Below are 17,482 nucleotides of genomic sequence, written 5' to 3' on the forward strand. Positions count from 1 at the left end.
AGAAATTGTTTTGCTGTTTTCTGTACTAAATTCGTAATTTCTGCATCAAACAAACTGGATTTTCTCTGAAATTTAGCTATTTCCTGCACTTTGGTGGCTGTTTTCTATCAAATTGGTATCAAAGCACATTGATCTAAGGGATATCAATGTCCGGAAGGAAAGTTGAAGTCTTGGAGGGAGAACTTGGGCAACTCAAATCATATTTAAAAAAAAATTCTGATTTTCAAAATTAGATCGCATCCATTAATGAAAGGATGGAGGAAAAGTTCGCCGTGGTGGAAGATATGCTAAGAAATTGCTAGAAATTAAACCCAATCCGGCGACATCGAAAACAAAGGAAACTACCGGCAGCCATGGAAGAGGTGGGAATCCTAACACGTTTAGGGGAAGGAAAATCCAGAAGTGAAGATCTTGGAGGGTGAAGATGGAATGCCTCCTCTAGAATCACTTTCTAGGGAGGACATGCGCATTGACTATGAAAGAAGGGGTGCTGATTTTGTGAGGATAGGGGATGATTTCGATCACCGGGGTGCTTATTTTAAAAGAAACAGAGGAGATTTTGATGAAGTGTTTGGGTATGAGCGCCGGAGGGAAGATCGTGACAACTGGGGAGCACCTCCCCTTTGAAGAATGGGAGGCTATGGAGGATTCAGGGGAAACGGGGGTGACCCAAAGATGAGGAAGCTGAAGATGCCCATCTTCGAGGGTGAGGATGCCCATAGCTGGATCTACAAGATAGAACAATACTTTGCAGTCAGCGGGTTGACAAAGGAGGAGAAATTGACAGCTGCAGGATTGTGCTTAGAAGGGAAGACATTGTTATGGTACCAATGGCGAGACATGAGGCGACCCATTTAGAGCTGGAAAGAGTTCAAGAACTGTTTATTAGAACGTTTCCGAACCAGTAGGGGAGGAAACTTCTATGAGTAGTTTTTCGCCCAGATGTAGGAGGGGACCGTGACAGAGTACCAAAATAGGTTCGAGTACCTTGATAGTAGGCTAGATCAACTCTCAGAGATAGTACTAGAAGGAAATTTTATGAAGGGGCTTAAACCGAATATCTGAGCAACAGTTAGGGTGATGAGGCCACAAGACTTAGGGGAAGCTATGGAGCTAGCACAGTTGGTGGAGGACCAGAAGTATCTGGAGAGAGGGGCTAGGGGGAGCAACACGGGAGGGGGGTCATATAGGATAACCACCACTTTATTAGTTCTAAAGGGGCCTGGACCAGGGAGTTTAAAAGAAGCACCAAGGGAGAAAGCTGAAGGGGGTAATTTCAAGAAGCCTCTTGAGAAGGAGATATAGGAGAAGAGGGCTAAGGGGTTGTGCTTCAAATGTGATGACAAGTACATACCAGGGCATAGGTGTAAGGGCTAAACTCTTCAGGTTCTCACTGTCTGTGATAATAAGGAAACGGAAGAGAGAGGTGAGAGTGTGATAGTGGTGGAAGAGGAAGAGAAGTTGCATATGGATGTTGCAGAAGTCTTTCTAAACTCTGTGATGGGATTCACGCCAAATCACATCATGAAAGTGAAGGGAGAAATAGATGACAAAGAGGTAGTAGTGCTAATAGATAGTGGGGCTATCCATAATTTTATCTCTACTTAGATCATAAATTTGTTGGGAATAAAATTAGTGGACACTGGAGGCTATAGAGTGATGATGGGCACTAGGAAGGTGGAGATGGGTAGATGAATGTATAGGAGAGTAGTGCTGACGATTCAGGGGATTCAGGTGAGAGAGGATTTTCTTTCCTTGGAGTTGGGGAGTATTGATATTATCCTGGGGATGAAGTGATTGCAAACCTTGGGAATACCAAGGCCAATTAGGGAGCACTGAGGACGGAACTAGTGGTGGGAGGAAGGAGGATGGTGATCCAGGGCTATCTAGGGTCGGAGTATCTCTCAAATCCATGATAAAGACTATATTGGAGGTGGGAGGAGGATATTTGGTGGAACTGCAATGCTTGGAGGGGGTTCAGTGTGGGGGAAGCTGGAGATATCCCTCTTGCAGTACAACTACTTATACATCAGTTCAGAGAGCTCTTCCAACCACCTCAAGGCTTAACACCACCCAAAGAGCAGGGGCATACAATCATTTTGGAGGGGGTGTCACCAATTAGTTTACTGCCATATCGTTACCCCCAAGTTTAGAAGGATGAGATTGAGAAGTGGATCAAGGAGATGTTGGAAGCGGGAATCATCAAGCTAAGTGTTAATCCTTTCACTAGTCCAATCTTACTGGTCAAGAAAATGATGGAAGCTGGAGGTTTTGTGTGGATTACAGGGCGTTGAATAAGGAGACCGTGCTGGATAAATTTCCCATTCCGGTGATCGAAGAACTACTAGATGAGCTATATGGAGCATTGGTGTTTTCCAAGATGGACTTAAAGTCAGTCTACCATCAAATCAGGATGAAGGAGGAGGATGTTCAAAAGACGGCTTTCAGGAGGCACGAGAGGCACTACAAGTTTTTGGTGATGCCATTTGGGCTTACAAACGCCTCTACTACGTTCCAATCATTGATGAATAGGGTGGGGTGTTCAGGCCGTACCTCCGAAGGTTTGTTTTAGTTTTCTTTGATGACATACTCGTGTATAGTAGGACCGAAAAGGAGCATCTAGAGAAATTAAGGGTGGTCTTTGGAGTTCTACAGGAGCACCAGCTCAGGGCCAACTTGAAGAAGTGCAGCTTCGCACAGACCAGTGTGGAGTCCTTGGAGCACATGGTATCTCAAGAGGTGGCAGCAGCCGATCAAGCCAAAATTGAAGCAATACAAAAGTAGCCTGTACCTTCGAACTTGAGAGAGCTGAGGGGTTTCTTAGGATTGAACGGTTACTACCGCAGGTTTGTGAAGGGGTACAATAATATAGCCTGGCCTTTGACAGAACACTTAAAGAATGATAGCTTCTTATGGGGAGAAGCGGCTACCCAGGCTTTTGAGAAATTTAAGAAGGCAATGACCACAGTACCAGTGTTGGCTTTACCAAATTTCAGTCAGATTTTTGTGGTGGGGACAGATGCATCCGGATATGGGTTCGGAGCAGTGCTGATACAGAATCATAAACCCATAGCCTATTTCAACCAGGCGTTGACAACTAGAGCCAAACTGAAGTCTGATATGAACGAGAATTGATGGCCATCATGTTAAAAATTTAGAAGTAGCGTCCATACCTGCTGGATCGGTACTTCATCGTCAGGACAAATCAAAGGAGCTTGAAATATCTACTAGAGAAGAGAATGGTGACTAAGGAACATCAGAGGTGGCTATCCACAGCCTTGGGATATGATTTTGAGATCCATTACCAACAAAGGTTGGAGAATAAGTCGATTGATGCCTTATCCAAGTGTGGAAGAGAGCTCCAGGAGATTACCATTTCAGTGCCCTTGATGGTAGATTGGGGGGCTATCAAGGAATAAAGTGAGCAGGATGAAGAGTTGAAGAAGATTCAGATGGATTTGCTAATGGATAGGAGCAGCCACCAAGGCTACGCCCTCGACAGAGAGAGGCTATTGTACCAAGGAAGATTTGTGATGCCCCGAACCTCCATCCATATCCCCCACCTACGATTGGAGTTCAATGGGAGCATGGTTGGAGGCCATTATGGGGTACAGAAGACTGGCTGGTAAATTATATTGGAAGGGTATGCATAAAGACGTGGAGGAGAGTGGCAAAGTGTGAGGTGTGCCAGAGAAATAAGTATATGACGATGGCTCCAAAGGGGTTACTACAACCCTTGGCACTTCCAAACAGGGTATGGGAGGAGGTGTCCATGAATTTCATAGATGGCCTACAATGATTTGAGAGTTTCACAATTATTGGTGGTGGTTGACAAGCTGAGTAAATATGCACATTTCATTCCCTTACGACATCCCTACACTACAGTGATAGTAGTTGCAACATTCATCAGGGATGTTGTTAGATTGTATGGGGTTCCAGAATCGATAGTTTCTGATCGAGATAAAGGTATTTCTCAGCCAGTTTTGGAGGGAGCTATTCAGGTTGCAAGGTATAATTCTTAAGAGGAGCACAACTTACCACCCTCAGAAGGATGGGCAAACGAAGGTAGTTAACAGAAGCTTAGAGACTTATTTGAGTTATTTTGCTTCTGAAACACCATGAATGTGGGCCAAGTGGTTAGCTTGGGCCGAATATTGGTACAATACCTCGTACTGCTCAACTTCTTAGTTGACCCCTTTCAAAATACTATATGGAGAAGACTCGCCACACTTGGTGCACTTTGGGCAAGGAAACACACCAGTCCCTTTAGTAGAACAATATTTGGAAGAAAGGGATAGAGTATTGGAGGACTTGAAGAAACAACTATTGAGAGCACAACAGATCATGAAGAAATAGGTTGATGCACATAAAAGAGATATCCAGTTTGAAGTTGGGAAAAGAGTGTTCTTAAAACTGCGGCTTTACAAACAGAGGATAGTGGCCAACAGAAGGAATGAGAAATTATCCCCAAAATACTTCAGCCCCTACAAGATAGTGGAAAAGATTGGAGCAGTGGCATACCGTTTGAAGCTGCCCCAACCGCCACCATACACCTAGTCTTCCATGTATCTCAGTTGAGGAGAGCTCTGGAGGAGCATGTAGTAAGTGTAGAATTATCGGTGACACTAACTGAGGAGTTGGAAGTGGTGTAAGAACCATTGGAGCTCTAAAGAGGTAAGATCAGGAAGGGGGGGGGGGACAAAGAAGTGCGGATTTTATGAAGGGGACTACCTGATTTCCTTCATTTCACCTTGAGGACAAGGTGAGCTTTTGGGAGGGGGGTAATGTTAGATCGGCCCTTGGGCCAGGCCCCCCTTGGATCGGTCCAGGTCTACAGGAGACGGACACAGGGGAGATGGAAATCAGGGTGGGCGGCAGCATGATTGGGGCTTACACATTGATGAAGGCTTGGATTAGGAGAGAAAATTCAAATTAGGGGTTGTTTAGGGATTAACAAATTATCCTTTTGCTTTAAATAATCTTTTTCTTGCTAAGGTTATGTTTTCATCTTGAATTTGGTGGTTGAATTTGAGATATAGGGTTTTGCTTTTGGGCTCTTTGGCTAGAGATTTGGAGAGTTGCTTCTTCCTCTTGAATTGAAGATTCTTGTATCATTTATTGTTTTTATTGTTATTTTACTGAATTAGAGAATTTATTTTTATGTTTTCTCTACTAAATTGAGAATTTCTGCATCAAACTAACCGAATTTTCTCAGAAATTCAGCTATTTCTTGCACTTTGGTGGATGTTTTCTATCTATTCCTCATATGTTATGAGGGATGTTATCTTAATTGCATCTTATCTCATCATCTTATCTACTCTTGGATCATAAATCATCCATCTCAACCCTTCGTCTCCATAAAACTAATTTTCTCCTTACACTATAAGCTTTTGACTGTACCTTCTTCATTCGTGAGTTTCACTTGCAAAACAAACTCGATGTTTTATTGGATGCATCTTCATTGGGTACCCTCATAATTAAAAGAATTGGCAATGATACAATCCACTTACAAAATTGATGTATACTTTGGTTGGTGTTGAAATCGAATTTTAACATGCAAAATGATGTGGATTAAAACTCTTTTAAAAAGTTTAGTTTCCTATTATCCAGTCTATGACTCTATACTGTGACAACTGGCATGTCATCTATATTGCCATCAATCCTATTATTCATAAATGAAACAAACACATTGAAGTATATTGTCATTTCACATGAGATGCACTTTAAAAAAAATTGTTACTCCAAATACCCTAAATTCAAAACAAGTGGTCGACATCATTACCAATGCTAGAGGATACCTATCTTTGTCTCATTTATTTAAAAAGTTGGAGCTGGTATATATGGTCTAGCTTAAGAAGAGTGTTGGCATATTTAGTAATATTAATTTATCAGGTAGGACTCCTAATAATGGTAGGAGAAAATATCATGAAAATTGAGGGTATTATTCTAAATAACTTAATTCCTAATTGTATCCTTTATATGCCTATTTATAGGCCCTATTACATGTTAATAACACACATCAAGTCCTTTCCTCCCAACATAAAGAAAAAGCTATATCAAGGAATTTAGCTAATGGAGAAATCCATTGGATTTTTGTGGATATCATCAAAAGTAGCCTTATATCCAATTATTTTGAATTGAATTTATGAAATTACATTTTCTATTCATTTTTCTTGTGTTATACCTGAGGCATTAAACTTATTTTACAAAAAACTTTTTGAACAATATTTATTCATGCTATTTTAGGTCTATTACTTTTCTTTCAAAATCCTTCAATACTAAACTAACATAAACTCGCAAATCTACTGTAGCATCTATATTATGGAGTATCTAAAAGGGAATAGAATTTCAAAAGTTCTGCTTGCCAATAAATTCAAAATTCTAGCTTCTGCAAGAAAACTCCATGGTTCATTTCCGTTAAATTGAGAGGAACGAGAGGGAAAAGCTTAAGCTTTATTGCATGAATTCTTCCCTATATAGATCTATATAAGATGTTTAGAAAAGGAAACAAATAACTACACAATAATGAAATATAACTCCTAAATCATCTGCCTATTTATGGAAGGCGTTTCAACATGATTCATGAGTGCTTCCCACGGATTGCTCTTTGTGACCGTCAAATCCTTTCCTCTAGTAACGGCTGGATTTCAACACTCCCCCTCAAGCTGGGAAATATGGATCTGTCAAGCATCCTGAGAAAGGCAGAACTGTCCAGTCCTTTGGTAAGAACGTCTGCAAGTTGATCTTTTGATGATACATATTCGATACTTACTAGACCACTGTCTAGTTTTTCTTTAATGAAATGCTTGTCCACTTCTATGTGCTTGGTCCTGTCATGCTGGACTGGATTGTGGGCTATGCTGATTACTGATTTGTTGTCACAATGTAGCTTCATGGGCTCATCCCAATTGACCTTTAAGTCTTCTAGGATTATTTTGATCAATAGTAGCTCACATATTCCCAAAGCCATAGCTCGATATACTGCTTCTGCACTAGATCTTGGCACTACATTCTGTTTCTTGCTTCTCCATATAACTAGGTTACCTCCAAGAAATATGCAGTATCCATATGTAGATCTTCTATCAACAGGTGATCCTGCATAGTCAGCATCCGTGTGTATACTTCTAGGATTATTCTTCTATCTCTCTTAAAGAGAATCCCTTTTCCTAGGTTTCCTTTAAGGTAGTGCAATATTCTGTCAACCGCTTGCATGTGAAACTTCTTTGGATTTTGCATAAATTGACTGACCATGCTTACAACAAATGTTATATCTGGTCTAGTGTGAGAAAGATAGATTAATTTCCCTACCAGTCTCTGGTAGGCTCCTTTATCCACATCTAGATCCTCGCTAGCTTCCCCCAGTTTAAGATTAGGCTCTACTGGTGTTGGTGCTGGCTTACAGGTTAGTTTCCCTGTTTCTTTTAGAAGATCTTTAATGTACTTTTGTTGTGAGATAAAAATTCCTTTGCTGGAGTGAGCAACTTCAATTCCAAGAAAGTATTTTAGTCTACCAAGTTTTTTGATGTCAAATTCCTTGATAAGACTTTTCCTTAGACTATCTTTCTCCTTTTCATTATTTCCAGTCAAGAAAATATCGTCCACATACACTAGCAATATTGTAACTTCCCCTAAGTCTGAATGTTTAAAGAATAGTGTATGATCCCCTTGGCTTTGTTTATACCCGTTAAGGAGTATAAACTTAGAGAACCTTCCAAACTAGGCCCTTGGTGATTGTTTGAGCCCATATAGAGCCTTTTTTAATCTGCATACTCTGTCACCTTCAAATTTTTCCTTGAACCCTGGTGGTATTTCCGTAAATATCTCTTCCTCCATATCCCCATGTAGGAATACATTTTTCACATCCAATTGTTCCAAATACCAGTTGTATTTTGCTGCTAGTAAGAGTAGTGTTCTGACAGTGTTCATCTTGGCTACAGGTGTAAATATTTCTTGATAGTCAATGCCATATGTTTGAGTGTACCCTTTTGCCACTAGTCTTGCCTTATATCTTTCTAGTGTGCCATCGGCTCTGTACTTTACGGAAAATACCCATTTGCATCCAACCGGTTTTTTTCCTATCGGTAGAGTGATGATTTCCCATGTTTTATTTCTTTCTAGGGCCTGCATTTCATCTATCATGGCATTTTTCCAATTTTTATCAGATAAGGCCTCAGAAATATCTTTAGGAATATGGATATCTTCTAGTGTAACCAAGAAATTTTTATGTGAAGATGAGAAGTTATTGAAGGATATAGAGTTGGTTATAGGGGTATAAGGGAGGTGGAGAGCTTACCTTATGTCCAGGAGATGGTTCAGATTCTTGGATCTGCTTTGGAGTATAATATGAATTTGTACGCCTGGAGTATACCTTCCCAAATCTAATGACAGCTTTGTCTTTTGTTTCCTTGTCCTGATTTTCATGTGGATTGGTTTGAGATGGAGGAAGGTCAAGAGGTGTTAGTTCATTTTCCTCATCTTCCTCAAGTTCAGTCTCCCCCTGAAGATGAGGTTTGAAAAAATAGGAACTTTGTTCATCCAAACTAACGTCAACAGAAACAAAGGTTTTTCTTGTAGGAGGATGATAACACTTGTAACCTTTTTGGGTAGCTGAATAGCCAATAAAAATGCATTTAAGTGCTCTTGGATCTAGTTTTCCTCTATTTTGGCTATGGATATGAACATAGGCTGTGCACCCAAAGATTTTTAGTGTAAAGTTATGATGGGTTCGAAATTCGGGGTAAAATGAGGATAAAAATTCCATTGGAGTTTTTAGTCCAAGTGTTGTTGAAGGAAGACGGTTTATGAGATACGTTGCAGTTAGGAGAGCTTCTCCCCAATAGGATTTGGGTATATTATAATGGAATAGAAAAGCTCGAGTGGAGGCTAGAAGGTGACCATTTTTCCTTTCTACAATCCCATTTTGTTGTGGCGCGTGAACGCAGGAGGACTCGTGAATGATCCCTTCATTTTGAAAGAAGGAGGAAATGGTTTGGTTAAAATAGTTTTTGGCATTATCGGAGCGGAATCTTCTTATTTTCACCCCGAATTGATTTTGGATCATGGTATGAAATATGGGAAGAATGATGCTAACATCTGATTTATTTTTGAGGAGATAGATCCAAGAGACTCTAGTGCAATCATCAATGAATGATACAAACCATCGTGCTCCAGAGATATTGGGGATTTTTTAGGGTCCTCATATATCACTGTGAATACGGTACAAAGGAGTATCACATCTCTCATTTTTACTTGGGAAGGAAGTTCTTTTATGTTTGGCTAACTCACAAGTTTCACAATGAAGATGTTTATTTTTTAATTTCTGAAAAAGTTGTAGATACATATATCTTAGGATATCAAAAGATGGGTGTCCTAACCTATAATGATGAAGCCAAATAGTGGAGTTTTTATCAACTAAGGACAACATAGAGCAGCTATTTTTAGATTGGTTCAGTTTTTACAAGTAATACAATCAAGCTTTCTCCTTAGCAAGTCCAATCTTCTTCCCCGATCTATGGTCCTGAAATAAGCAATAGGTAGGGTTAAATAATGCTTAGCAATTATGATCATTGGTAAGTTTTTGGATTGAAATTAGATTTGTGGATAATTGAGATACGTGGAGCACATTTTTTAGAGTGAGTGCGGGAGATAATGTTATGTCTACTTGGCCTGCTACTGTGGTAAGAGAACCATCAGCAGTGATGATTTTCTTGTTGTTTAGACAAGGAGTATAGTTGATGAAGTGGTTAGGTGAGTGGGTCATATGATCTGTGGCTCCTGGGTCAATGATCCATAATTCCTTTAAATGATTTCTAGAGGCACTTAAACTAATAGAAATCGGAAACTTACCTGAGAGTGCAAGTGAGGAAGATGCATTTAGTTTTTCAAGGGATACCAAGAGTCTTTTAAGTTTATCAATATCTTCTCTCTTGAGTTCTCCAAGGGTGGACTGTGCTTCTGGGGTGGGCTGACATGTAGTGTTGTTGGCCTGCGACATGCTCCTTGTTCCACCTTTTTGATTCCACTCCTTACTGGGTGATTTTCCATGTATTTTCCAGCATGTTTCTTTTGTGTGTCTTGATTTTTTGCAATACCTGCACCAAAGTGAGTTTTTATCTTTGAATTTTGAAGAATCTTTACCTTTCTCCTTCCATGATGATTCTTTGTTCATCACCATTGCTGAGCTTTCAACGACCTTTGGTTCTAACATCACTCCTCGTCGACTTTCTTCTACGCGGATGAGAGAAATGGTTTCGTTGAGTGATGGGGTCTCCTCTTTGCCGAGGATCTGAACTCTAAATTGGTCAAATTCAGCATTTAGTCCTGCAAGAAAATCACAAACTCTATCTTTTTCAATAAAGTTCTTTAGGATCGCAGCATCTTCCGGACATATGATTTCTATGCACCTATAGTGATCAAGTTCTTGCTAATAATTTTGTAGAATGGTGGCATATTCCGTCACAATTTTACTCCCCTTCTTCGTTCTTCCAACTTTGACTTTAACTTCAAAGATTTGAGCCGCATCACGAACTTTAGAGAAGGTTTGTCTGGCATCATCCCATATGTCCTTTGCAGTCGAAAGAAACATAAATGTATCACTAATTTCTTGAGTTATAGAATTCCACAACCATGACATAATCATGGAGTCTGCATGCCCCAAATTTGGGATCTCCTTCTTTTGGTTTTCCTCCAAGGAGCTGATGTATTTTACCTTTCCCCTTAAAGTAGGTTTTCATAAATTGAGACCACTTCAGGTAGTTCTTCCCATTTAGACGTAGGAAGACTGAATGCTTAGAAGGTCACCACGTCCTTGGTGCACCATAGAATCCTCAAGTTGGTCAGTGTTTGAAGAAGAGTTAATTTCTGACATTTTTGAATCAAATAATAGTAATGAGGACTATCTATTTGATTTTTGGACCACAATGAAGGCTTTCAAGATTTTTCTAATCGACAATAAAGGTTGATTTTTTTTTTTTTGGAAAAAGTACCTTACCGGTTTAATAAACAAACCGAGCCGTGGACTCTTTAAAAGAAACGGACCGGGTAGCTTAGGGCACGCATGCAGGAACTCAAGCGGGAGTAGCTCGAGCTTGCGGCTTCGCTCCTTCGACGACTTCCCTGCGCTACTTCGTCAGCTTCGCTCCTTCGTCAACTTCCCTTTCGGTCAGATCGGGAGCAGCTCCAGCCGCTCGAGCTTTCGTCGACTACCCTGGCGTAATCGGAGCCTCCCTTCGTCGACTTCGCTCCCTTTTTCTCCTTCGACCGTGCCTGGCGGAATCGGAGCCTCTGTCTGCGGAAGTAACTGGCAGAACCGAGGCTTCCGTCTGCAGCAACTCCTTGCATGATCGAGGGCTTCGGTTTCAGAATTGGGTCGGCGATGAAGGCCGGCGGATTGGCTCTGATACCATGTTAAATTGAGAGGAACGAGAGGGAAAAGCTTAAGCTTTATTGCATGAATTCTTCCCTATATATAGATCTATACAAGATGTTTAGAAAAGGAAACAAATAACTACACAATAATGAAATATAACTCCTCCTAAATCAGCTGCCTATCTATGGAAGGCATTTCAACGTGATTCATGAGTGCTTCCCACGGATTGCTCTTTGTGACCGTCAAATCCTTTCCTCTAGTAACGGCTGGATTTCAACAATTTCAAAAAAAAAAAAAAACTGCATGGTTTATTTTTTTTCATAAATAAATTATTTAATTTGAGTTGACCTCAATATCTATCACAAAAGTGGTTGTATCTCATTATTTGATGACAACCTCCTTTATTGTCTAATCAAACATTCACAAGACGATCAGAAAGGCAACTACAAGATGCATATTATTCAATGATAAGACCAACAATCCATTATTTTATGTCCAATAATGCAACATGTTTTACGACAAAATTTTACAATTCCATGTAACATCAAACATTATTGAATATTAAATCTAGAATAGTCTGACCTGCTAAAGCAAGACTCAGCCTCTCTTGCCTTCCCTTCACTAATGTAGAGATCACCAAGGCCGAATAGAGGGACCACCAGCTCCTCGCTTTCCATTCCTCTACACTTTTCCAAGATTTTAATTGCCCGGTGATAAATAGATTCTGCCTTAGTGATCCGCCCAGTTAATCTGAAGACTTTTGCCCTTCCCATAAGTGGAGTTATGAGGAAAGGGTTATCCTCACCTGTAAATGAAATAAATTTTTAGCAAAAGGTTAGAAAATATCATATTCAAGTTAGTAATGAATGAGATGGTAAATAAAACCTTGACAAAATAGGTAAAAGCATTGGTAATGGGATCTTTACCTACCAACATTAGGGAGATTATGTTTTAATACACATTCATCTTGAATGTTATGCTATTACTAAATACAAAAGCTTCAAGTGCCTATGACCATTTTAAAATTGCTAGATAACTTGGACATTATGAACACTATCTTGAATTTCCACCCTATATGCTTATTAGTCTAGTATTTACTATTGAAGATGTATTGCCTTATCGTTGAATTATATGACCTTGACCTACAGAAAAACTTTTTTGTAGGAGATCATGATCATCATTTACATCTTGGACAAATTTCGTTGAGATTGAATCTATCATCACAGATGAAGTACCAATAAAAATAGATACACAACAAAGCTTCCTACTCATATGGAAGAATTATCCACCTTCACAGATTTTGTTGAGGATTGCCTTGATTCAACTCTTTAGAATAGAATTTTTTCGTGGAGCGGTGAAATTGATGCAAAAACATCAAGAGGTCAATAGGCCAATGATATGATCTTAGACCAAGTTCCACCATCTTAAATAAAACATATAATTAATTAAATCAAATATTTTTTTGTAATTTTTAATTTTCAAGATGATTCGATGGCGTCAAGCCGTCAACTAATCATCCCCATTTGAATTCAAGCATGGCTGATCCTCTATACTCAATTCAAGGCTTCAAGGTAGATCTCCTAAAATTCCAAAGAATGGTTTTAACTACTACTATAATGTGCAATGACTGTTTTTTTTTTAATTTAAATTTTTTAAAAAATTTTAAGAACTCTTATTTGAATCTCTATTTACAATGGATAATTTGGAAATTTATGTATAGTTATATTAGACTTATCAATGCAATGTAATTAGATTGCTTGATTTTCCAATTTCGAGTTCTTTTGCTTGAGATGACTAAGTGCTTTCCTCGGACAAAATTCTTTTAGTGAGGAATTGTTCTTCTTTTATCATATAACCTAAATATGAGCTCATGGTTTCCACTTACCTCCCAAAACTTAATTTCTTCCTAACTTAATCTAAATCCTACTCTCCATCCATTCATCGACCTAAACCCTAGTTTTCATCAACAAACTATTGGTATATTGTTAGACACCAAAAAAAATAAAAATTAATAAATATAAATAAAAAATAAAATAAAATAAAATAAAAACAAAAAAAAAATAATTTTAAAAATCTATATATATTGTTAGAAACCCAAACCTGGCATATTTTCTTACCAAATCTCCACAAATAAAATCCCACTTATATAGTAGCACCAATGTTTAAAATTGTGTATTCGGGTATTGAGGCGTTTTTCATTCGTGAGGCGAGGCGTAAGCTTTAAGGCGTTTTGAGGCGTAAGCCTCAAAATCAAAAGATTGTGTAAACATAAAATGATAAATTTTTTATATACTAATGAGTGAATAATATAAAATATAAAAAAACATAAGATATAAAGTGAAATCAAAATATCTCAATAATAAGACAACATGAAATATAGTTCAACTCAAAATTCAATCTTTCCCAAATCCTAGTATTCTTTTCATTAACATATAATTCCAATTTCTAAAAATAAATAGCAATGACATATCACATAAGAACTCATAAGTCATCAGCACTGTCATCACTAAGGGGTTCTTCATTTGAATCATCATTATGTTGAACTGCTCTCTCCCCTTCCTCCTCTCCTATAGAGTCCAATGTCGGGCATTTACTTCAACATTTATGTAAGTTTTAATATATATAGCGTGAGATGTAAGCCTCGTGCTAGTGAGGCGAGGCGGGCCTCAACCAAGTTGAGGCGCAAGCCTCATAAAAAAAACTCGAGGCGTAAGCATCGAGGCGCTTTTTACTAGAATTGCGCAAAGGCGGGCCTCGAGGAGAGCCTCATATTGCGCAATTTTAAACCATGAGTAGCACTAGGCCTCCAAAAAAACTCCACAAAAACAAACTTGAATTTCTATCAAACCACTTCAAAGGTTTCTTCCATAACACCATACACGATGATAAGCAAGTGGATGTGACACTGGACTTACCTGAGAAGGAGCGGCTTAGATCGGTGGCTGGAAGGACAATCAGCTATGCAAACAGCTACTTCTCTTAAAGCTACAATAACCCAATTCTTGTTTGGATGCACCATCTGAACTTAGTTCAGGATGCAGAAAACATAAAACAAAATGGAAACAAAAAAGTGCAACAATTTTTATTTCTTTATGCATTTGCAAAACATAAGCCAGTTATTTATACATAGAAGACACATTAGCTAGCTACTTATTTAGCTATACCTACAAATAAAAAAAGAAAATAACTAAGTTGTACCAAATGTATCCATGGATAGATAGCTGGACGGAACTGGACGAGGCTCGGTTCTTCAGAATAGAGCCAAGCAGCAGCTCCGCTGTCATTCTACTAGGATGGTAGGAGGAATTTCAGGCTCATAGTAGGGTGTTAGATCAACAATGTCGAATGTGATGAAGGAATTATAATTACGTGGAAGATCAATCTGATAGGCATTGACATTATTTTTTTTATTATTTAAAAAGGTTCATCACCTTTAGGCTTGAGCTTCCCAAATGAACATGGAGGAAATCGATCCTTCCGTAATCTAATCCACACAATATCACATTCCTTGAAAATCACAATTTTTTATCTAGTGGCTTGGGTTTGATACTTTTTATTATGTTTTTGGTTCAGATCTCGAACCTGTTTATGCAATTGTTGAATATCAGCACTCCATTATTCCCCATCCAAGCTGTAGTCGGCGGTGGGGACTTGTGGAATCAACTCAAGAAAAGTCATAGGATTGCTACCATGACAGATTTAAAAGGGACTCTTGTTGGTAGCTTTATTAGTGGATCCACTGAAAGCGAATTCTAATTGGGCAAAATCAGATCACATTGCTGGATATTTTTCCCCACAAAACAACGTGGAAGATTGCCCAAGCTCCAATTGATCGTCTCTATTTGGCCGTTGGTTTGGGGATGGGCCGTTGAACTATATTGAAGTTTAGTTCCCAACTTACCCCATAGGATCTTCCAAATGTTGCTGGAAAATTTGACGTCATGGTAAAAAATGCTGGTTTTGGATATCCCGAGCAAATATTCGATTCCTTTAAAATATAAGTCAGCCATATGAGTGGCAACAAGGGTCTTGATGCAAGGCAAAAAATGTGTCATTTTCGAGAATCGATCTACCACCATCATGATAGAATCTGAATTTCATAACGTCGACCCAAGAGCCAATGGGAACCAGTAGCGGAATATACACCCCGATTCTTTGACCCTGCATCTTAGAAAGTTTTCAAATTCAGAATTGCTTGATAAAGTGGCTAACATTTCTTGTAATAAGAGGTCAATGTAATTGTTATTTCACTAAGATGCATGTTTTGTGCCAACCAAAATATAATGACCATCCATTCATCCTTCATGGCATTTGGCCAAGATTGCAAGCCTTGTTGAGCCTTGGGGAATGTAGATTTTATTGTCGAAAAAACATAACGCCATCATGAATATGATAAAAATTATATGGACTAGTTTGGCATTTGCACAAATGATGCTAAAATATGGATCACTCGGCTACAATTGCTTCAACACTTCAAATCAAATTACCTTTGCTTGTAAGGATTGTCGAAGTAGATGTTAGCTATTAAGCGCATTAGCAACTTGATTACACAACTTGGATTTATGTTTTAGAACAAAATGAAAGGATGCTTGGTACACCACGCATGAAACGTGCTTCCCCTTTAATTTTTTTTTTGGCAACTCATTCATTAGAGAGCTACACCGTCTGGAAAAAAAAAAGTGATCTCCTCGACCAACAAGTAGTGGTCCCAATGCCATAAAGCCCGAACTATAACAAAGAACTCTTTGTTGAAAGTGGAATATTTCTGTCAGGCTTCACTAGCATTTTCACTGAAAAAGGCAATCGAATGACCCTTGATTGAGAACAGCTCTCAATTGGGCAACAAATCTTCAACAATTTTACCTTTAGTCACTATCATTTTCAAACTCAAATTGACATCATCTACGCCAACTTGAGTTTGTGGAGTATCACTATATCTAAAGTCTCATGTGTATGTTACTTATAATAGGAACATGCAGTATTTGTTATTGTAATTTTGCATTATTGAGGATATAATCTCTTTTATTGTACTTCCCTTAACTGCTCTTTCTTTTTTCTATATATAGGCACATATATATTTTGTATTAGTAAGATAATTCAACAAAGATGTAGCCGTTTAGGATTCACCCTCCCTTCTAACAATCATCTTCGACATCATTATCATTATCCCAATCATTTAGGGTTAGCCATTCTTATCATAACAATATAAATATTAAAACAGTACACCAATATATGACACGCGCTCCACTAAAGAGTCTAAGGAAGGTTTGCTATGCAATTTTATTCATGCATTGTAAATATTTTGTTTTTCTACCTCAAAACTCATATTTCATGGGTCACAAAGAAAGAAACCATTACAATGCTTTAGGAGCACAATATTATCATATAGACTTGAGAGATGTAATTTCGACTTAAAGCATGTTGAAAGTTGAAATATAATCTTTTCCAATAGAAAAAACACCTCTAAAAAGCTAATCAAAATCTAGAAGGGAATTTCATTTCCCAAAATCAGTTATGCATGATCACCATCAAAATAAATTCTAAGAACAACTTACCAAACTCTCGTTCTAAAATTTTCAGGCATCTGTCATACACAAGTGAAGCATCATCAAACTTCCCAATAGTTAAAGATATGCTTCCCATGTGCATTAATATTGAGTCCAACAGTGGTTGATCATCTTCTACACAAGATGTTATATCCTTCAGCTGTTATTCACAAAGGGAACATTTTAGAATAACAGACATGCATTAACAAAGATACTTGTAAGCGTAGATATATAGATTTCTACTTGATTTTTTAAATATGTTTCAAGGATAAGTCAAAGGAGTGACATCAATAATAATATCAACAATAGAAATGCGACAAAAATCAATAGGAATAACACCTTGCTTTTTGGAATGCTTCAGGTTAATATTTACAAATGAACTATATATCAGTTAAATAAATAGCACATAAAGAACAAAAAAGCACATATTGTAATGGTATGAAGAATATTTAAATAGTTAAAAATATAATATCCAAAATGTTCAAAATAAACGTAAGCATGAATTTTCTTTAAAATGAAAGCATATCCATATTTAAACTATGAGCTTAATAATATATTTCTATATTCA

At 38.2% G+C, this 17,482-nt stretch overlaps 1 protein-coding gene across 6 annotated transcripts in view; it reads right to left on the reverse strand.

The window, feature by feature from the left end:
* The window catches only part of LOC110105715, a 44,019-nt gene that overhangs the window by 22,493 nt on the left and 4,044 nt on the right, over positions 1-17,482 (reverse strand). For all 6 annotated transcript variants that reach the window (XR_003701422.1, XR_003701421.1, XR_002304172.2 and 3 more), the window contains exons 4-5: positions 16,924-17,074; positions 11,951-12,173 (exon numbers count right to left, since the gene is read on the reverse strand). Coding sequence is in view for 3 of the 6 variants with exons in the window: in XM_020835317.2 (XP_020690976.1) it covers positions 11,951-12,173; positions 16,924-17,074 (374 nt within the window). In the remaining 3 variants the exon portion in view is untranslated. The remainder of the gene's footprint in view (positions 1-11,950; positions 12,174-16,923; positions 17,075-17,482) is intronic.

The sequence above is a fragment of the Dendrobium catenatum genome, unplaced genomic scaffold, assembly GCF_001605985.2.
Source record: "Dendrobium catenatum unplaced genomic scaffold, ASM160598v2 fragScaff_scaffold_803, whole genome shotgun sequence".
Taxonomy (NCBI): Eukaryota; Viridiplantae; Streptophyta; class Magnoliopsida; order Asparagales; family Orchidaceae; genus Dendrobium; species Dendrobium catenatum.